The 23365-nt window shown below is 42.7% G+C and overlaps 1 protein-coding gene across 24 annotated transcripts in view; it reads right to left on the bottom strand.

Moving 5' to 3' along the window:
* The window catches only part of KALRN (kalirin RhoGEF kinase), a 621535-nt gene that overhangs the window by 234136 nt on the left and 364034 nt on the right, over positions 1 to 23365 (bottom strand). For 15 of the 24 annotated variants that reach the window (XM_081025698.1, XM_081025722.1, XM_081025696.1 and 12 more), the window contains exons 15-19: positions 20152 to 20318; positions 12907 to 13026; positions 6701 to 6919; positions 3065 to 3214; positions 324 to 438 (exon numbers count right to left, since the gene is read on the bottom strand). In XM_081025698.1, the coding sequence (XP_080881824.1) occupies positions 324 to 438; positions 3065 to 3214; positions 6701 to 6919; positions 12907 to 13026; positions 20152 to 20318 (771 nt within the window). The remainder of the gene's footprint in view (positions 1 to 323; positions 439 to 3064; positions 3215 to 6700; positions 6920 to 12906; positions 13027 to 20151; positions 20319 to 23365) is intronic. The other 9 variants (XM_081025718.1, XM_081025697.1, XM_081025721.1 and 6 more) reach the window with 1 other exon arrangement.

Below are 23365 nucleotides of genomic sequence, written 5' to 3'. Positions count from 1 at the left end.
ACAATGTACAGCATCGATATAGACCGCTTCTGTTATTTTAGAGAATTCTATTAGATAGCACGGCTATCTATTAGACAGCACGGCTCTAGACTCTAAGATAAATGAAAACGTTTGGGGGAAATGTTAGCCTCATTTTTCCCTTCCAAATCTCGATGTATGTTTAAAAATCTTCCCATGCATCGCCACAGCCCGTGCCATCCCACGTCCAACATTTTCTTATCCCAGGAGGAGAACCAGGAAATCTGAGATTGCGTGAAGACAAGGGACACCACCTCTGGCTGGTGCTGCTGACGTGGCTCGTTGTTTGCATGTCTCACACTGACCTTTCACTTGCTGCTCAGGTCCCCGAGTGTGGCTGGCGGCACTGGGCATACTGACGTTGTTTCTGTGGATGTACTTGAGAAACACCTCCGCGTTCCGCCGTGCCAAGGTGCAGGCCTGCAGGAGACAGAGGTATGAAGCCACCACACATAAGGCCTGGTCTGCAGGTACACGGGATCCAAGATACCAGAGAAGGGGCTTCTGGAGCTCTGGGTGAGCCGAGCATTGGAGAACTCTGCTTCATGGACACTCCCATCCCAAAGCAGGAGTCTCATGCTTTTACTGAGTAAAGAACTACTCCTGGTGCCTCTCTCCTTTCCACCACAGGCAAAAATCACACATCAGCCATCCCTTGTCAACTGCATGTTGAGTCAGTATTACTAACTTCACTCTTAGGCTGATTTTCCTCTGCCACCAGAATGCCTCTTACATGACCACGGGTGTAAGCCACTTTAACATTAGTTTAACTTAGACTTGAGAAAGCAAATTTGGGAAACACACCTATTCACCACGCATTCCAAATCTAAATGGATATGACCCACATTTAAAAACTTATTTGTCAGGCGGCTGGATGGCTCAGTTGGTTAGAGCCTCAGCTCTGAACAACAGGGTTGCCGGTTCAATTCCCACATGGGCCAGAGAGCTGTGCCCTCCACAACTAGATTGAAGACAACGAGCTGCCGGAAGAGTGGCCAGATGGCTCAGTTAGAGCGCAAGCTCTCAACAACAGGGTTACCAGTTCAATACATACATGGGATGGTGGGCTGCGCCCCCTGCAACTAAAAATGGAAAATGGCGATTGGACTTAGAGCTGAGTTGCACCCTCCACGGCTAGATTGAAGGATGACTTAGAGCTGATGGGCCCTGGAGAAACACACTGTTCCCCAATATTCCCCAATAAAAATTTTTTAGAAATTTATTTGTCCATCAAATCCACCCTCATCTCAATACCACTAACAAATATCCTATTGCTGGGAAATATTGCTCTAAGTAAAGGCATAAGAGCTGTTATAGTACCTCCTTTAAGCTCTCAAGAGCAGTGGGTGGCAGAGAGGACAGGTCTGTCCCAAGTTGTTGTACCCATGGAGGAAATCGAGGCCCAGAAAGTGCCGGGGTCATGAATTAAGTCGGGGCTAGCATCCAAGTCGACTGACAATATTTCTAGTTTCTCTCAAGGCCACAGATGTTCTGAATGTCTTTAAAAAGCAGCTTTCTCCTGACTATAGAAATAACACATAGTAGTCCACTAAATTTTAATCCATAATTTTCAGAATTAAATGGTCTCTAGACAAAACTGTCAAATTTTAAAATCTTTTTACATTTAGCCTCCGATTCTACAAAGTAGACAGTAAAAAAAATTATTTTAAGTATTGCATTAAGAATACTGGCTTCTGGGAACTCTGGTAAAAGACTGCTGGTAGGTCCATCTAGACGCCCGTGAATTTAACAGCTGGATGATGGTCCAATGCTAAAAAATACAAAAGAGATCAACGAATGCACACAAATGGAGAGCTCGATGTCCCATCCATTGGGCATATACTTCCCACAACAATAGAGAGTTTCTCAAGTATGGTTTTAGATACATATGGAAAACATCATACCAGAACATCTTCTTTTTTTCCTTCTTCAAAAGAAATATTTAGTTTTATGAAGAAATACCTCTATACTTCTATTTAAAATCTTTGATGTGCTCTAATTAAGTTGTTTTGTTTATTTTTTTTATAATAGGGAAGACTTTTAAAATCATCTTAAGCCCTGTATAGAAGAATTTCTATTGAATCTCATTAGTAAGAGCTGATCACTAAGGCTTCTGATTGAATGCAAACACCAGACAGGGAGGAGGGCAGGGGGAGGCCATCTTGAAAGAAAGAATAAAAATAAAACTCAAAGAGGTAGTTAAGGAGAGAATATCCCTCATAAAAGAAAGGCTGTTAATTATAGAATTGTAGAAAGTCAGTGACAACATGTCAGCATATAAAAATTCTCTTTTGTACTTTCAGAAACCTGAGAGGAAGCAGAACATGAAAGCAAGGAATGTGAGAGTGAATGGAACCTTTAGATGACTTTTAACACAGAAGACTCTGCCAGAGAGAAGATCAAAGGCTGGAGGAAAGAGGGTTAGGAGGACTTCCCATATCAGCTGAAACTGTTTGCAGCAGGCCTGCGCTTCCTCCCCGGGAAGCCGGGGCTCTATTAAACACAAAATAAACAAAATAAGGTATTTCTCTCTTCCGACAGAAAAAACAGTGTTACATTTACTAGTAATTGATGGTTGTCACCTTGATAAATAAGTAAGATTCTTTAATTTCTTTAATTCTTGCCTTACATTTTGCGTCATCCGGTCATAAACAATTTACTTGAATATTATTTTATATCTGGGCTTATATAGTTCAACGAAAATATTTCTATAAACCAAACACTGTTGTGAAAGTATGTATTTTTTTCCATTAACATCCATGGGATATCAGGATATTGGCACATGGCGCCAGTAGCAATGGCGTATTCTAGCTGCCTAATTATACAAAAGGTGCTGAGGGAAGTAAATAATATTTGAAGTGTGACCTTTCAACTTTTCAAGTTAACCAGCCAACATCTTCTCTACAAATGCCTCCTTTTAGAACTTGGGGGTTGGGAGAGAAAGAGAAAGGAGGAAAAGGGAGGAGGAGGAGGGGGAAGAGAGAGGAAGACAGTAGATGAAAGAACAGGCTCCAGCCCCAGACCTTGCATGGCAATGTGCTCTGACCTTGAGAAAGGCCTCCTTTTGTTCCAGATGTTTACTGATGAGTGGAATGACATGGTCAATCTCTGCTGCGGGTCCCAGTTTATCTCGTCCACCGCACCAGTCCTCATCTCTCCGGTATTCTTGCTCTAAGCTCTCCAGCACACTACAGACCTAATGAATCATGGAAGAAAAGAGTAAATTAATCTGTTGGGAAATATTTTACGAGGACCTTCAGCCGAGAGAAGCCTGCCCAGGTGCACAATTTTCCATTTGAAGTTCAGTTTGTAGGTTTAGTGTCCCTGGCATGTGTGAGAGAAGTCTAGGAGGCAGTGAGAATCCAGCATCTGGAGCTTGGGGGACAGATTATGAGATACGGATTTTGGAATCATCTTCTGACAGTCAATGGCTGAAAGCTGAAGCTATGGGGATTGATGGCATCACCTAAGGACAGTATGTAGAGTACAAAAGATAAAGAAACTAGTACCTTGGGGTATTTCAAAGTGTTTGTATATTGCTATCACTTTACCGTAACTCTGTGAATTAGGTAGCAAAGGAAAAGGAGGTTTGGAGAAGACATAGGGTTGCCCAACCATCTCTACTTGCCCTATAGGAAGTAGCCTCAAGTAGAGGTCAAGGAGGCAGCTGCCTATGTTATGGGATGTATGGGCCATAAATGAATGTTATCTTTTCCTTCCTTGGGGAAAAATATCCCAGCCAAAAGGTCTCAAGGTACTACTTATAAGGCAATGACATTTGCAGGCCTTCTACTGCAAAAGGTCCATTTCTTTCAGAGTGGTAACCGACTTGGGTTAACCTAAAAAGTGAGTTCAGAAGCTTTTCAGTTAAAAAATTGCTGAGAAGCCATGCTCTAAGAGTGACCTTATAAATGAATTCCCAGGAGAGCAAAAGCATTTCAAACGGGGCTCGGTGGGGAAATTCGGTTGAGTGTAACAGTAGAAGACCCAGGGCAGCCTGGAGTCAGGGCCTAGGGAAGGAGGCAGGAGATAGAAACTCACTTGCCTTCTATAGGCTCTGATTCCTTGCTTGGCTAGGGCAGCAGGGAGAGCAGCTATAAGCATACTTGGCTTCCTCTGTCTGAGAAAGTCATCCCTTTTGATGAACGGTGTGGCATTGGACAGGGCGCTTATTGAGTTATGAACTGAGCTGAAAGATGTCCCAGGAAGAACATCCTCGTGGCCAACATGCTTCCCATGACATGACAGTCCAGTCCCTAAGCTCCAGCCGACTTCTCTAGCACCAAGCATATTTCTTTAGGCAAGGCATGAAAACATTCAGGAAGGCTCACGCACGTCTTGAGAGAAATGTAAACATTCAAAAATTTTAAGAAAAAGAGTACTTGACACTTGTCCCAGGATAGTCTTGGACTTAACACCAATCAATTTGGAAGCTGAAAAGATTACCAAGCATAAATCCTTTTTAATTTAACAGGTGGAGAAACAGAAATCTAGAGAGAGAAAGTGATCTTCAGCAAGGTCAGTTCAGGATCAAATTTCTTAACTCTTAATCTAATGCTCAGTCCTCTTTAGCATCTTGATCCATCTCAAATTAAAATTTGTGTATGACAGGGATTAAGCTTCATTTTTACAAGAATATTGAGTTGTCTAGCATCATTTGTTTAAAAGACATTGCTCATGAAATTGCTTTGTTAAAAATCAACTGACTATATAGGTGCGGGCCTGCTTCCAGAACCTCTGTTCTGTTCCATGTTGTCTATGTTTACACCAATACCATTCTTGATCATCACAGGTTTGCATTAATTCTCAAAATCAGGTAGCATAACTCCTGCAATGTTGCTCTTCCTTTTCAAGATTGTTTTGGTTACCCTAGGTTCTTTACATTTCCATAGAAATCTTAGAAACAGCACATCAATTATTATTTTAAAAGCTTGCTGGGATTGTGTTGAATTTATAGGTCAACTAGGGAAGCTCTTTATCATCTCAGTCTGTTATACTCACTTCCATGGCCATCGAGGGTGTCATCTCTCTGAAACAACTGAGAGGACTGAGAGAAAGTGTGGAGACTGGAGACTGGAAACTGGCTGCAGGGCCCTCGGACAGACATGTTATATTTGCTCCAAGACACTTTCCCATGGTCCCTAAAGTCACCCAGAAGAGAATGTTTCTTTGATCCATTTCTACTAGGAAGCAACTGGAATGAGGAAAAGTATTTTACACTGAATAAAATTACTCCTGTTTTGGGCCGCCCCCATGGCTCAGGCGGTTGGAGCTCCGTGCTCCTAATTCCGAAGGCTGCCAGTTCGATTCCCACGTGGGTCAACGGGCTCTCAATCACAAGGTTGCTGGTTCAACTTCTGGAGTCCCGCAAGGGATGGTGGGCAGCGCCCCCTATAACTAAGATTGAACACTGCACCTTAGGCTGAGCTGCCACTGAGCTCCCGGATGGCTCAGTTAGTTGGAGAGCGTCCTCTCAACCACAAGGTTGCCGGTTCAACTCCTGCAAGGGATTGGGGGCTACGCCCCTTGCAACTAATAATGACAACTGGACCTGGAGCTGAGCTGCACCCTCCATAACTAAGACTGAAAGGACAACAACTTGACTTGGAGTAAAGCCCTGGAAGTACACACTGTTCCCCAATAAAAGTCCTGTTCCCCTTCCCCAATAAAACAATCTTAAAAAAAAATTACTCCTGTTTTAAACCTCTATTTCATGAAAAGAATTTCCTAACAGCACCCAAACCATTTAAAACTTCCTCTTAGCCCTTGTGCATATTGCTGTACAGATGTAATGGAAATGGGTCTGTATCTTTCCGGCCCTGTTGTATCTATTTCCTGCCTCTGTTCTCACAGCCGCACCCTCTTACCAGTTAGGCTCATAGTTCTCCAATGACAGAGAGATGTGTCCTCCATTAGACTGGAAGCCTCACGAGTAAAAGAGCTGTATGTTTTTCAAGCAATGCACAGTGCCTGACTGTGGTAGATTACATTTTGTTCAGCAAATTGTCATTCTCCTCTCCCAATCTTTATAGGAGGCATATACTTCCCTGCTTCACTGACGTTGGCTTGGCCATATGACTTTTGGCCAAAGGGATGATAGAATGTGTGACATAAGCAAACACTTGAAATGCGCTTGCACAGTAAGTCTTGGGCTCTTGCACTCCCGCCTTTCACCATAAATGTGCCTCAAGTAGCTGCTGCTCAAAGAGGATGAGAGACATGAGAACAGATCCAGACTCAACCTGTAGCTTGGAGCCAGTTCTACAAGCTCAGCCAAGACCCGCTGAATTCCAGATAATTAAGCAAACAAAATAAAGGCTTATTTTTTTTATACTACTGAGTTTTAGAGTGATTTGTTACACAGCATTATTGTGGCAATAGCTAACTGATACACTGCTCCAATCTACGATTCAGCATACCCCCATCCAATTTCTATTTCAACAGCTAGATCCAATGAGTTCAAGAAATTTCTAAGTAACAAATCATATGGTCTACGTCTTTAATGGAAAGCATTATAAGGAAGCCAACCATGGCGTTGCCACAAATCATTCTTCCACTCTCAAAGGTTAGTACCGAGGGGCCTGGTTTCTTGCTATGGTAGATACTGCAGATTTGCAGTGTGCGGCAGAAAATAATCCTCCACCAATCTCAGGCCCACACAACCCACAGCGCTTTCCCTCACCTGTTCAGAAGTTTTATAGAAGGCCACAGAGGCGTTGACCAGTTTTAGCCGGTCTTCCATCTTCAGCATGAGCTGCTGCCAGTGGAGCGCCACCTTCTCAGCACATTCCCGGATGGCGTCAGCATCGTAATGGCCAGCCTGGAGCAGCGCCTCTGCTTTCTGCTGTACCTGCAGGGCGCTCTGGTGCGTCTTCTGCAAGGAAGTGGCATGAAAGAGGGACTGGGCACAAGGGGAGGAGAGAGAGATCCATGGGAACAACCCAGGTGTGGTATGGGAGGGGGTGGAGTGAGGCGTGAGTGGAAAGATGCAGAAAAGTTAAAGAGCTTTAAATGACTGATTCAAACATTTTTCATGATGAGTAATACATCATTGTTTCTAAAGCACACTTAAAAGAAAAAAAAAAGAATACGATCCATTTTCATTAACTAATTGCTCAGGTCCTTAACTCCTGCCCCCACTCCTTTCTCTTCTACTTGTATCAAGTAGAGATACAAGCGTTTTAGAGACGGTTCCGTTTCTGTGGTAGAGAAAGAGCAGTTGTGTATAACTCTGCTCTTTGAATGGTTCATACATTAGTGAAATTTCCTTTTTGAATCTCATCAGAAAATTGTTCAGCATCATGTGTTTTCAAAGGAGGTTACTGCTGCAGTCCCATTTTACAGATCAAATAAATACTGCACATAAACAACAACAACAACCAAACAACCCCACGTAACACAAAGCTGAGCCAACAATGCAATCATTTTAAACATTAATCATCAGTTGAAAAGGATTCCAGTAGAAGGAATACATTTGTCAGGTTAATAAAGCAGGAAAGGAGCATCTCACACCGCCCCCTGGTTTCCTCCCCAAGGGAACAGAGTAGCACAGCAGACAGTTCAGCTCAACACGTAATCCCCACATCACTGCATTATTTGTGCTTGCCTTTAGGCTAATATATACATTGTAGAGGGTTTATTTTCTTATTCAGGCTACATATGGTTTGCATTCTCTGAGTTTACTTTAACTGTAGGAGGTGGGGAGACCAGGCTGGAGGACTGGGTGGCAGGGAGAGAGCCAACTGGGATCACAACTTATTAAAATAAAACACTGATATGGATGAGCCACACGACTTCAAAGAGCTACTATTATCCTAGCTTCAACTGCTGGGATCACGTCTACCCAATGCCATAGTACTAATTTGGCCTTTGCACTCTTAGGAAAGCATAGTTCTCTGGCAGGGACCGTTAGTAACTGAAGCCCAGAAACTGACTCCAGAATTCTTCCTGCCTTTCGTGTTGGGCGGTAGTGCTGGGGCAGTTCCCGAGAGCAAACCCACTCTGCACTCCCTGTGAGTACAACCTCCCTCCTCTTCACCTCTACAGACACCCTCACTCTCACCCAGATGGTAGTCCACACAGTCCTATTTATTTCTCCCAGGCTATCACCCCCCTCCTGGCTTCCCGTCTCCATCTCCTGAATCTGCACTCAGAATTAGCTCTGGCAGCATGACCTCCTCGAGCGACATCCTCATTTATTCCCTCGCTTTGCCAGAGTCAGCCTTCTATCCCGAAGACCACATCAGTGTTTGGGTTCCCAATCGCTGACTGAGCTAGAAGAAGTAAACTAATGGGTAGAAATGATCCATTGTAAACTCTGGTTTCTTTCTCTGTTTCAGTTATTGCCACCATTTTCTTTTCCTGTCTCTTCAATGCAGAGGTACCCGAACGTCCATCCTTGCTTTTTGCTCACATCTGCGGAGCTCTCATCTATTCCCTTGGCTTCTATTGGCTCCTCTTTGTAAATGATTCCCCAGGCTACGTTTCTCACCTGACAACGGACCTTCCTCTTTGTCTTTTGATGGCAGGGTGAGCTGCCTGCCTCACCGCTCACCTAGGTCAGCCGCACTGATTGGGCTGATCTAGCTGTCTGGCCATGTTAGTTACTTACAAAGATGCATTATCAGTACAAGAAGTGAATGATCTCCCCAGAGAGAGGAGGAACCCTCACCAATGAGTGCAAACAGCTTTACTGTCCTATCAGAGTCTCCATCTTCCTCCCAGGTATCTCCTCAAGTTCCACATCTAAAATTAAACTTCTCCTCCCTCTAAAACAGTCTTCCCGTGGCATTCTACCATTCCGTTGATGGCAGCCCTCATGGCCACCTAACATTACAATCTCGTCATCATCCTTGCCTGCTGTTCCTCACCTTGAATCCCAGCCCAGGCCTCACCACTTCATACCTAGACCGCCATGGTGGTCATCTAGCTAGTCTTCTTGCCTTCCATTTCTAATCCATCCCACCCAACCCTTACATTTCTGACGGATTAATTCTCTGTAATAGGAAGTGCTTGGATTAAGTGACTTCTACCATCCTTTCCAGCTCTAAAACTCTAATTTAATGCTATAAACATCTCTCCCTCCTATCAGTTCAAAAGCCTTCAGTGGCTCCCTCATTGCTAGGAAATGAAGCCCGAGCTTTAGAGGATGTCATTAGAAGCCACTCACAATGTGCTCCTAACTACTTCCCTACCGTTATCACCTACTACTTCCTTAAAAAAGCCTTTTGAAAACACACCATGCACTTTCTTGGGTTTGCTATTTTCATTCTTCCTAACTTTAATGAAACCCCTTAGCCTCTGCCCATCTATGTCCCAGTCTCCCTTTGAGATTCAGCTCGTCTGACCTCCTTCCAAGAGGCCTTTTCCGATAGCCTGAGACTCACTAAAAACTATCCTCTTCTGAACCAGATCACTCATCTAACGCTTAGCTAATTCTCCTTACTTAGACTGTGAAACTCAAGGCAAGGACTATTTTAAAAAATCACTGAATAGTTGTCATTTAACCAAATGTATATTCCGTGGTAGGCACTGTGCTTTTGCATAGCTTTTTCTAGTTCCCAGGACACTGCTACAAGGTGAATATTACTATTCCCACTTCACATAGTAGTAAACCAAGGCTCAGGCTGGTTAAGTAACTTGTCCAAAAATGTACAACCACGAAAGTGATGGAAACCAGAAGTAAGATTCAGGTTTGACCTATTCCCAATGCCCTTTCCACTATTATCACGTCACATCGTTTTATTTCCAGAAATTAGAATGGTCCACAGCCTCTCATGGAGAGGAAGCGTTCGCCAAATAAACACGTAGTGATTATGATAATTATCTGGCCTCGTCTCAGCATACGAAACCAACATATAATTGTCATCGTAAACCCGTTATTATGTCTTTCTCTCTGAGAGTGCAGGAGTAACTTTAATTTTCCTATAATTTACGCTATGTAATAAATCCTCATCTTTATTCTAAAACTCATTATCATCTAATAGCCCTAGGAACCCCTTCCTCCTTTGATTTCCAAAATGATAAACTCTTACGCATATGACATACGACATAATCTTTGCCTCGCTGGGTTTGAGTCATTATTTTGTATTTATTTCTATTCTCTTTTACCTAATCTTGGGTGCTATTATCTTTAAGACATGAATTTTCAAGGATGTTTATGTTTAGTAGCAGTACATGGAAGAAAACTGAACCCAATCAATTGAATTTATTATGCAGGTTTAACTACTGGATAGCGATTTCCATTTCTGCTATAATGCTAAAGTATAAAATGCATAAGAATATTTCAAATAAAAACGGAATTGAAAATCGAACTTGTCTCTGTGATGCTCACAGTTCTCGAAGACACATCTGCCATAACATCTTGGACACTAACAAATAATAATCCGGGTTTGCTGATCAAGCTGTGCTTCGACCTGCTGTATACTACTGTCCAATACAACTGTCCATTAGGAATGGCTCTGGGGAGCGTTCCTGAAGCCAACGCTGCTTCAGATAAAAATTCTGACCTTCTGTGGGGAGACCCAAACCTTCAAGCCGATGAGGCCCAACCAACCTAGAGTGAGTAACCATCCTGGTTTGCCCATGACAGTTCTCACATACGCCTGCTCTTCTGGCTTAGTGATTAATAATTCCCTCCTTTACTCTTAAAAGTGTCTCAGTTTGAACAATGAATTATATGATTACCCTACCTAGAGCTATTTTATTTTCCCTCCCCGAACCCAGGGTCCTTTCTTAGGGCCCAAGAAGTCAAATTATGTTCCCAGTCATTGTAAAGACCTCCAGAAATACCATCAAAATGGGTTAAATCAAACCAGACTAGTTAGATCCACTTCCAAATCGCTTAAATCCTCCCTGGCATATTTTCCTTCAGTGCAACCTGGTATACGCTGACACATTTAGAGAGAAGCACATGGCTACCTAGAGAAGGAGCGCATAATGAAATTCAGGCTCTGTTCCCTTCATTATTCTAGCCGTGCTGCAGACCCTGCCTATCTTACATTCCCATGATCTTCCAGAAATCCTATCTGCTCTGCCATATCCTCTGGAAACCACAGACATAAACTTTACAGGGTCCTCTTTCTCAACATCAATCCCAAGAATCTTTGATCTAGTTGCACCCAGGTATTAAGAGACATCTACACTTAGCTAGTCTCTATTCTGTAAGGACACAACAGCACCTAACACACATCAATACATGCTGCATATGCAAGTCATGTGGAATTCAGTCATTTCTAGCACTGCTAATGCCTTCACCTACTATTTTCCACTAACTCATTGAGTTGCCCCAGCGTGTCATGACACTTGGTTTTACTTGCCCCAACATTTGATTAAGGACTGAACATTGAATTACCTGACAGGCAGGTAAACTTTCACATGAAAGATAAAAAGGAGGGGGCATGACCCAGAGCTGTCTTGTCTCTGCCTGGTCTCCCTTACAGCTTTATGCCACGCCTCTAGTCTGACCACCAACCTTCGTTCTCTTCACTGCTGCCTCTCTGTGTGCCTGACCACTGTGTGCCTGACTCTTGATGGTAACCCCAATCTTGATTTTTCCTTTATGGTAAATAGATTCGAATGCCCTCCTATTAGGGCATGGAAGGAAAACGCAACAGAGACAGCTGACGATAATAAAACTTCTCTCCTCTGGTTAGTTCATCCTTAGACAATATTTGCCCATACTGTGTATGTAATATACAGTTCACTTTTAAATCTTAAATCCTAGACAGTACTCTACTACTGGCAATGGTTTCTAAGAAGATATCAGGCATCTTATAGAAACACGTCACTCATGTTCATGCTATGTTTACACATACAAGACGGTTTCCGGAAAGTTAAATGGTTGAAATCAATCAATACTAGTTTAAAAATGGCTAGCAATCAGTTGGGTTACAGTATTAAAGATATACTTACTAGCATGGACAGTGAAAATTTTGTCATTGTTGTGGAAAATCCTCATTAACAATCATTTGTTAAGTAGAAAATAACACCTTTGCATTTCTAACACACTCAGAAGTGGGCCGAGTTTTGTACGGAACCACAGTAATGAATGCCTTTGAAGTGTTCACTCTTTATCTCTTTTCCCAATGGTACTGAACTTATTTTATTTTTAATATAGTTCCTATGTCCCATTTCCTATTCTTTCCCCCACATCACTCCAAAGCAATCAGCTCAAGTCTCTTTGGGAGGGAGAATATTTTAGTAAAAAGGATAATTAAAGGTATTATTTAAAGCAAGATAAAATTTGTATTCCATTATCATAAGTGGAATTTTATTTTAAAACAGCCATTAAAACAAGTCTCACTTGGTGAACTTCGGGTCTGAGTTTATTCTTTAAATATGACTTCCATCTGCATTCTTGAACAATTCCTTTCAGCGAAGCAAGTTATCTAGTGTAATCTGATCCTGCGATCATTGTTTTTGCTCGAAGGCAGAATCTGACAATAGACTCTTCATGCTACATGTAAACTACATATTTGAAAATGGAACCCTAATTTACTAATGACTTTGCACTTGTTTATTCTCAATTCTGTGTGATCTTTATGTGAGAAATGCTTTACATTTCTCACATGGTGCATTGTCCATAATGTATAAAACACTCAATGGACCAGGGGCCTTGAAGATTAAAGGTATCAATGAGCAAAAAAGCAAATCCACATTTGTAGCATGAATACCTGTCTTCTACTACCAGGCCTCCTTGGGGTGACAAACCCTGCCTTTGCTTCTCCATCAATTCCTGGGTAAGTAGGGAGGCTACCAGGACCATCTCACTAGAAAGAGTGAGGCCTTCATGACACGAAGGAATGCCCACATCTTGAGGAATCATCCTGCCTGAAGCACAGAGCAGAAAGGGGAAGGGAGGACAGTGTAGCCAGATTTGGGTATTACCTCGATGGCTAGTTGGAACTGCTCGTGCTCCCGCTGCAGCTGCTCTGCTTCGGACAAAGAGCTGGCGTTGACCAGGCTGGCGTTGAGCATTGACTCCCCATTGCGGATCCATCCCAGAACCTAAGGAGTCAGGATGAGAACACCGGTGAATGGGCTGTGCAGCTTCCCCAGAGCAGCTGCCTTCTCTGAAGGCTCGTTCAAGTCAGGGAGCTCGCTGGTCTTCTTCCCATCGCAGATGGAGAAAGCACAGGGGGGTCTGGGTAATGAAAGTGCTCATCTCCCTAATCTTACCTGGCCGTAAGGTATTTATTTGAAGGACCAACTTAATTTCCAGCTTCATATATTCTTTCCTACCCTTATTACCCCTCTGTCCCAATTTCCTCACCCACTTAATTTAAACATTGTTTTATCGGATTACACTGTACATACATTTCTGGAGTTCCTTCTGGAACACATAATGGTTATACATAAATAAATCCCTCTCTTGGCATCCATTTCTTTTTCTTTAAGGCCCAGTTCAAATAGCAATAGCTTCTTGAAATGTTCCATACTTAATCACTCGCATTAGAAACAATCTCTTTGTCACCTAACATGACTATACCGATTTGTATGTACCACCTGGGTGGCACTTACCATGGACTGCCTTGTTCAGTTATTTTGACCTATGTTTCATTTTCCCCCTTAGAATGTAAACTTCCAGGAGAGTAGAGTATTATATTAGTCATATTTCCATCTCACACAGCTCCTAGCTCAGTACCTTGTATATGATAGGTATGCAGTGTTGTTTTGAATGAATGAGTGAGCGATAATCTATGGTAAATACCCAACTCACACCTGAGCAGTGAGTCCAACCTCCTATGTCTTGCAAAATAGCTGAGTAGACAGGTTTGAGTTTTGGTAAGTAAACAACCCAAAGGAAGGAGGAGAAAGAAAGAAAACAAGCAAAACAGAATGAACAATCCATCCATACATTGAATGGATTGTTAGAAAAAGGGAAAGTAAGCTATAATTGATTTAAATTATTTAGAGGCTATGACTAGGCTGAGTAAGATTCCTAGGTGATCTTAATTAGTACTGGGGGAAAGAAAACTCAGTTAGGGAATATTAGAATTAAAGGAGAAACAGCTGACACCGTGTAGACAGTCCTAGGTGACACGGAAATGTGGCATTATCCAGCTAACAGAGTCAAGCACAGAAAATCAAACTGGGAGAATTAGGCCTTGAAAATCTGTCTTGGGTCTGATCACCAAAAAACTACCACATATTCTCCTTACTAGGGAATCTGAGAGTTTTCTTGGAGAAAAAAATAAAAATTCTTCTGAAATTTCAAGATCAGTAAATACCATCCATCTGCCACCTTAAGACAAAGCAGACGTCACCACAGTCTGTTTCAGATTTTTTGTTTTGTTTTGTTTTTTTCTCCTCTCAACTTCTTTATGTTAAACCATTAGAAAAATACTAAGCCTGGTCTCCTATTCCATAACCCTCATAGGCATCTTGCGAATTTCCTCCTCGGGCAGAAAATGACTGATGCCATTTTGTGCATGGATAACACCAGGGCAGAAATCCTGCTGACACTGGGCTATCTGCATTGAGATGCTAATTCATGGCCAGTCTGGCAGATTGTGGGTAAGATGCCAGTCTGTACACAATTAGTTGCAGGAAATAACTGCTCCGAGTGTATTTGTGAAATCTCTGAAGCCACTGGTGTTCTATGGCTGGCTGGCTGGCTGGTTAGAGGTGCTGACGCTTTCCAGAAGCTGCCTGTAAGTCTGGGTACATGCATACATGGATGGCATGCCCAAATGTTTCATCTCTTTGCAAAATGGAAATTACAATGTGTATTTTTGAACTATGTAAGTCCTCCGTCCCGATTCTTTGCATTTTTCTTGGTTCAAGGCTCAGCTGAGGGTGTCATAGAAACATTTTCTCCATGGACCTCACAAATTAATGCTTGAGGAGCCATTTGACTCCCTCTCGGCCTCCTCAGTCTTGCAGGAATATTTTCCTCTCTAGTTTCAGTTAACTGCAGTATCAGTTATGGCTATAGTTGTGAAATCCCCATTTAGCAGCTTTTCCATTTAGAAGTAAAGTAGGCTTCAGTGTCTCCATGTTTCATTAAATCATGCCGTATCCTTGACATCCTTGTTCATTTTTGTTTCCCAAATGCTGTGTATAAAGGCATTCCAAGACTTCAAAGTGGGAGATTTGGTTTTAGGAAGATAAAAATGCCTGGTGTTTATATCCATGGCTTAGGTTTAGAGGGGGTACTGATCCCTACAGTTGAGTCAGTCCTGGAAGCAGCACTGGGGTAGAGTTGAAAGAGGACAAAATCTGAAGTCAGAACATCTGGCTTTGTCCCTACCTGGCAAAATCACTTAACCCTTCTGAGCCTCCATTTTCTCATCTGTAAAGTAAGGATCATAGTACCTTAACTTTCTGTATCAGGGTGGAAGCCACACATTGAGATGATGGTGGTGGTGGTGATTTTTACTTTTGGACCAAAGCTAGCTAATGCTATGGTTCTTTATTTGTACCTCTCACAAGGAGAAGAGAAAAGCGTTCGGGAATATTAATGTTTGTCCCAGAATTTATAGAGCTTATTGGCATATTCTGGGCCTCCTGATGTGATGTAGATACCTTAGCTGTCATGTCATTATCATTCTTTGTACTCTGATTAATGACAACTTTTGTTGGTATAATTTTGTATCACTGTTGTTCTTTACCTTCCTGGTTCATAAAATTGGTTATTTATTCTTCTGTGAGCATCTAAATGAGGGCAAGGTCGTAAAAGAAATATTGTAATAAAAATGAGAAAACGTTCAGTCCTACTAATCTGGAGATGTGTGACTTTGGGAACATCCCGTAATCTCTCTGAGGCTCAGTTCCCTGGAAAATGGTAATACTTTACCTAAGTCATAGGGTAAAGGTGAACTGAAGTAATTGTAATGCAAAGGTATTTTGCATACCATAAAATGTAATCTGTAAAGTGAGCCTTTTATGTTGATCAATCATTTAGGCAACAGTTTACCTATAGGTTAGATGATCTTTGAAGGTCACTTTGAACCCTAACATCCCATACTTCTTTCAAAATTCAGACACTGCCCCTATAACCACAGGATACCAGAGAAACTTTGTGGAAATGAGGGACTGGAAGAGTATTGCTGTTGGGGGATCTAGGCCATGAATTCCGCTCAGTCAGAGCTGGACATCTGCTTCCTCAGGCCAAGGAAACTCAGATAACCCCGAGTTAGGAGAAAACTGGATTTGGTTAATTGGATGTGGCTCCAGAAATGACGATGCTCTCTAAGCTGGGCAACTGGACCCTGTCACCGAGTATGCTGGGGAAGCTGCTTGTACATGGTCATCCCGACACGACAATAAAGCTATGAGGTCGCACTCAAGGTCACTGACTCTAAGGCCTGCACTGCAGATAACATCATAAGGCACAATCATTTCTGAAACTCCAGCCACAGGAAAAGTCATTAGCCCCTCAGATGGTACCTGGGAGCCTGTCATGTTTCCAGTGTTTCTTTGTTCTAAAACTTCAGGGTTCATGAGATCATACGTGCTCATCCTTTATAATTTTATAGACTGTGACCACGTGTCTTCTTCATTATCTCCATTTTGAAACAAATGGATTGCACTTGACCCTTTGGTTGCCTCTTTTTTGGATCTACGCCAACTCCTTTCTAATTTTTATGTACAGTGAACCCAACTGAGTATGGTATTATTCACAGGAATATGAGGACGGACAGGACAATATTTTCTCCTTTGTTTTGAATGTCCATCTTGATCATATGCAAGTTTTCGTCAGTATTTGGACCACAGGGGTAATTTCAATCAGTGTCTTTAGTAGACAAATAAGTATGATTTCTTTTCCCCATCGCTTAGAACCCTAACATCTTAGAAATCCATTTTAGCCTATTTTCTGCTAAATGCACTGCTATGCAGGAATACATACGGAAATTAATTTCATTTTATGCCCAGTAAGTAGGATTTTCAAATCTTCCTAAATTGTCTAATAAATGTGAGGTCATCCTTACCAGAGTAACAATTTTCCTGGAAAGCCATCAGAGCATTCTCTGGGATCTGGAGAATACTCTGAACTATTTTCTAGAAGAAAGGAGGGCATCAGGGTGGTTTAGGGCCTGGTCCATGTGCAGTAATCAAGGGACTGGTTTCCCCTGATTTCCCTTCAAGGCTCAACATTTTTCTGGAGGCCTTCGGCCATTTATCTTAGATACAAAGTCCTAGGTAATCCCTCAGAAAGAAAATCAGTTGCATTAATCGATTTCAGTTGTCCTAAATGCTTGAACACAGAATTCAGTCTAATGTCTCTGGTGTCATCACTCTTCAGAGCTTCAGTTTCATATAATTGTGGGGTAACAACACTGAAGGTTATGATGGCCAAAGCTAACCCTTTCATCTATGAGAGTTCTAATGACAGAGGTGTACACGCATACATTGTTGTCCTCTCCCTTTCTGTCCCCATTAATGGCATTTCAATGAAGGCGTCCTTTTTCTTTTTCTTTTTTTTTGTTTTGTTGAGAGTATATTCAAAAAAGGAACTCTCAAGCTGGTGTCTAAATTTAGCCCCACTGATCAATACCGACATCTAAATTAACTCCCTCTTTCCAAGTGTCAACAGCTTCCAAATCAATATTTCCTTCTCCACTAACTTCCATCAAACCCAAATGCCTTCCCTGAAACTGAAGCAGACAACTCCCTGAAGAAAGAGCCTTATATTGACAAGGAAAACAAGTCTGCCTAATGAGGCTTGGTGGCTTAACTGGACAGCAGTGCTTTGGTGTCTCCAGGGCCAATGTCCTTCACAAAAGCCTCACAGCTTTCCTAAAGTCTGACTTGAGCAAGACGGTACCATTCTGAGTTACAATCCCCCTTGCGTCCTTCTCGCCATGGTGGGGAGAAACCATTTTCTCACCCCAGTAGAATTCTTCTTTTTCCTCCAACTCCTGAGATACTGAATAGAAATGTATACAGATATTAGTCATGCCTGGATTATTCAGAGAGAGATGACCTACTTCCCCATTTGACGAACTAGGTATCATCATCCCAGCTCCTTATCCTATACAGAACATAGTCTTGGAGGATGAAAATTCTTTCCATTTTCCTATCAGTCAAGAAGAACATAATTAGGGAGTTGGCTCTACTATTAATGCTGGAGCCAAAAATAAAATACCAGGAACAAACACAGAAGTATATATTTCATTCCAAAGTCAAATAGGAATGATTTTCCTGTTATCTGCTTTGTTCAGATGATCATTCCTGCCACCTTCCTCTGACAGAAACAGCCAAGTAGGAAGAGCAGAGAACTCCCACAACCTGCTAAAGCCCACTGACCGATCAGGTGCCACCCTCTCTGCCAGGTACAAGCCATGCCTGCCTGTCTTCTTGGCTGTGAGGCTGTGGAGGCCAGGGAAATCCCAGACTGCGATCGGCTGGAGGGCTTCTCTTTTTCTCCCGACCCCAGGAGACCTTGCAGAGGCACATCGCAGACCTTGGATTTAGGAGGCCTGGGCTCAAGTTTCAGCTTGAGTTAGTCAAGAAGGCATAGGAGCAATGAACCTATGGTACCTCGGTTTTCTCATTTGTAAAGTAAACATACACCCCTTTCCCCCACGGCCTGTTGTCCTAAAATGAGATCACAAATGAGAACGCGCTGCTCAGATGAAAAGAGAGTCCTATCATTACTGCCAAGAGTTTCAGAATCTGTATACTCATTGCTGCTCGGCCTGCTAGGAGCTCCACAATGTGCTACAAATACTATTTCTCTTTAGGGATTCAGGTGTGATCCCAGAGGAACGAAACAGAAAACAACCTAGATGGGTGCACTGTGATCCCGCCTTGCTCGGGGCTCAGTGATTTCACTTGAGCGGAAGATGAAGATGGATCCTGAGCACAGCGTGTGTGGGCTCTGGCTGAGCACTGATTGGACGAGAAGGGGAGGAGAGAAGATAAATACTTTTGTCCATTACCATAAAAAACAATATAATAATGAAGACACTATAATAACTAAGACATAGGCATTCTCAAGGAATACCTTGACTATAAGGGACCAAGCAATAATTAAATCAAATACGTATGACGTTTTTGTTCCCTGGGCTAAATGAATGGACTTATATCTAAATGCTCTAGCAGTCACTGTACGTAGGAAAAAAAAATGTTTAAAAGAGGAAGATGTGTCTTTGCTTCGGATATTCGGGTGGGGCTCTGGCTAGAAGCAGGGGGGTGCGCTTGCTTGGGAGAGTGTGGAGCAGAAGATGCAAACACTGAAGTACTGTGGAGTCTGCCCTGCCGGGAAGCCCTCCTGGACCTGTGTAGGGAGGTGGCGTGCTCTTTCCTCAGGGTGACCATTGTCTGGTGACCTCTCTAGGCTTCAGTAGCCCTCATCTGCCCAACAGGAACGACATCTGCTTTAGAGATTGGTTGTGTAAAGTGATCAAGAGATAGGTGTAAAGGGCACACAGCACTCAATAAGTGTAACTGTAATTATACTTGTATGTCTTCAACCCCACTTTGTCCAAATAGGAAATCCCCATTCATCATGCGAATAACGCCCACTTAGTTTGTTCACAATATAAATATGTCATATTTTTAAAATGTGTCATGAATATTGTACGTTCCTAGAGATTTCTAGAGATCTGGGTATGTCCTTAGAATAACGGCTAGTATAATGTCTCATATACATAAGAACTCTTTTTTTTCTTTTTAAAGTTGATGTTAATATAGAAAGAAAATTTTCTTATTAGAACCGCACACATATTGAAAAGAATGAGGCAACAGCTATTCACTGACTATTCATTGTATGTCAGGCACTGTACTAGGCACACAGGGCCCCCAAATTAATCGACCTGGCTCTAAAAGCTGAATGTGTTTATTCATAAAGGATTTCTGTTTCCCACGAACTGTGAGCCGGGATTGGGGATAGAAAGGAAAAGAGTTCAGTGACTAAGGACAACTTGGGAAAGCCCTGCAATGCTCTCCTTAGATTGTTATGAAGGAGAAATTACGCATTTGTGGTTTGAGCCATTGAACCATGAGATGTATTTGTTAGATCCAATAGATGGCAGCCTCGCTTTCAGAAATGAACACAACCACTCTTTCACTTACCTATTTTCTGAGGTCTGGTTACACCTGTGGCTCTGTGTGCCTTACTCCATATCAGGAGCAGGCCCAAGCTAGGTGGGGAGCCCAGAATGGAGGTGGCAGGGCCGGGCTCACCTGTTTGACCTCAGCCTGGAGGTGCCGCAGTTGGAGGCACTGCTCAAGACGCTTATGAGTCTGCTCTGCGTTGAGCTCCAGTTCATGCTGCTTCTCATGGAGAAACTCCAGTAGCTCTTGCACCTGGGCTGCCAGATCAATGTCTTTCTCACAGATTAACTCAATTCCTGATTTAAAAACAAAACAAAACAAAACAAAAGTAGACAAAAACCAGGTAGTGCTGCAAAGACTATGTTTCCTTCAGTACACATATGAAAGCTGGAATTTGGAAATAGTCATTATCAGCACCTTCCCAACCTCTGCTTATCCCTCTGTGAAACTGGATAGATTGCTATAACCAGCTTCGTCTGAGATGCTCAAATCATGCCATTTCTTTTGGATTAAGTGAATCTTTGCCTGAGAATAACTTTTCAACAGATGGATCAGCTCCTTATCACCAACTGGACTTGGAGAGGTGGGTCTCTGGAAGTCCATCCCCAGACATAACAGCACCCGCAGTCTCTGCGGGGGGAATCTGCCAAAACCCAGGATATTCACAAGCCAGCCTCTGCAATACATTGGGAAATACAAAACAGCCCAAAAGACCCTGTCTCAAGAACTTCTGCCAAACATACACTCTCATTAGCTGGTCAGATGGAGATGACATCCAAAGGAGCCCACTGATCTCAACATATGGATGGCCGCTTCAAAAAATAAATCCCCTTTTGCAGACTCCTCATTTCTCTGACTCACACCAATACATCACTGCTCACCACCAACACACCTGCAGGCTACAGTCTGGGCAGTATAAGGAATGTCTGTACATGCTAAAAGAAATTCATTTCTGTAGAGGCAAAACAGTGTTTTTATAAAAGGATGATATGGGAGAGGGGGAAAAACTTTTTCTGGTGTTACATGGTAATAATTTCGGTATCTTTTCATGTTTTTTTTTTTCTGTCAGTTTCATAATTTCGAGTCCTAGCTCCTGAAATATCTGTGGGAGACAGAAAAGAACGGCTTGTTCTTTTGGCAGTCACCTCCTTCTAGTTACTATTTTCAATCACCAAGAGGATGAGGTAGAGCATTTCCTTGACGGAAATAAAAAATAAGAAGAAATACAAAAATTTCTACCTCTGTAAGGCTCAGCAAAATGGGATGACCTTTGACCCCCATGTTTCCTTTCTGAAAATGTAATTTAGATCCATCTGCAGAAGTAGATGCTCTTCCCTGCTTCCAGCCACGGTGTGATTTCCACCCCCAGCTCATTTTCATTCTGGATGCATCTCTCACGTTTAGTATGCTGGGTTTTTTTTGGGCAGTGTCTTTATGGAAAGCTCAGGCTCACCCCTACCACACTGCATGTAAATCGGCTCTCTGAGCCTAGTAACTCATCTAAAGGGGCCAGTCAGCTGCCTAGGACATCGTCCAGAGGAGGCTTGCAGCCTGCCCTGACACTCAACCCTTCATATTCATCGACCTTGCTTGAGATTGCTTTGTGCGAGATGAACCCAGGAAACAGAATGGGTGGAGACAATGCCTGCGGCACCTCTGCACTTCTCAACCACACATCAGGTTGTGGATGGAGAATGGGAGGAACATGAAGACTTAGTCCGGCTGCCCCTGGAAGAACAGCAATTCACCCTCTCTCCCACTGCCCCGAAACACACTGACGCGTCCCAGTGAAGGCTCATCAATTGGTACATATCCATCAATCAACAGCAGAGGGAGTTGACATTATTCCTCTCAATCTAATCATAGGCTTAACTATCTTCCTTAGGGGCTCTCAGAAATGCAACAAGACATGTTTGTTCTTTCCATCGAGTGGTGAAATATATTTGTAATGAATAGTTTGTTGGTCTATTTGAAGAAGGTTGTATTGAGATTTCTTTCTGAGGTGCTCCCCCCATCCCTATACCCATGGGTCCTGTACCCATCCCTCCCTCAGAACACTTCCATGGAAGTGGGCTCCTTGTTAACTGGTCCATATTCTTGCGGGAATGCAGGCTCTCCGATACCAGGGTCATGTCTGTCTTATGCCTCTCTGTATCTTTAGCACCTAGCACAGTACTTGTCTCAAACACCCAATAAATACCTGTTTAGCGAACCTATGGGCCTCTTTAGGGAAGAGCTCAGGTCATGTGCTATGGTGGAAAGCACCTGATAGCTTTGGGGAAGGACAGACTTAGCTTTGAATCCATGCTAACCTGTAAACGGTGAGTCTCTGGTCTCCTATCCTCTCTGAGCCTGGGGAAAATTGGAATCCCAACAACAACTCTGTGGGGGTGTCGTGAGGACTAAGAGATAAGGTATATTCAGTGCCTGGCATGCAGTAGGTTAAAAAATATCCATTTTCCCTTTCCCTTGGGGAAATCATAACATTCATTGTTGATTACTGATGGACAGTTGAATGACTTCTATACAATGTAAATATACAATCTTACTGTCAGGTGTTTACGTACTTGCTTTATGTATAGCATTAGAAACTACGGTGGTTTGGACACGGTTAGACCAGAGCTCTGGACCTTGGTTGACATTAGATTCATCTGGAGAAGTTTAAAAAAATCATCACGTCCTGGCCACACCCCAGACCCATAACAGAATCTCTGGGGGTGCGGGGGGGACCCAGGCATCAGTAAGTCTTAAAACTCCCACGGTGATTCCAGCATGCAAACTTGATTGGGAACCACTGGATAAGATGGTACAATGGCTGGCCATCAAGGGACAAAGATATTCCTTGCCTCACTCAGTTGCTAGAATGTTAGGCATTGTGTTTTATTTAGGGCTCAAAGCCACAGCTAATAATAAAGTCTTACTTTGCTTTCCTTTGCTGTCAGCTTGGGGGAACCACTTTGATTCCCTCAAGGAGAGGTGGCTGTGGTCTAGGGTACGAGGTAGGTATTCCTGGCTAGGCTGCTTGTACTTGTAACATGGTTTTTGACTGTGTGATCTTTAAATGTATGTGTCTGCCTCAAATGGAGAACATCTTCTTTTCTCTTTTCTCCTCGCCTCCCACGCCTCTGGCTGCATCACTGCCTCCATAGAACACCCAGTTCAGAAATTACAAAGTCCTTTAATTAGGTTTTCAGATCAGTATTCTCAACATTGGCTATATAGTGGAACCACCTGGGGAGTTAAAACATCTGGGCCCAATCCAGACTAATTAAGTAAGAATCCCTCAGGGATGGGGCCCAGACCTCGGTATTTTTGAGAAGTTCTCCAGGTGATTGTAAATAGG

This window comes from Rhinolophus hipposideros (assembly GCF_964194185.1).
Source record: "Rhinolophus hipposideros genome assembly, chromosome: 2".
Taxonomy (NCBI): Eukaryota; Metazoa; Chordata; class Mammalia; order Chiroptera; family Rhinolophidae; genus Rhinolophus; species Rhinolophus hipposideros.
This window is presented reverse-complemented; position numbering and strand designations above follow the sequence as displayed.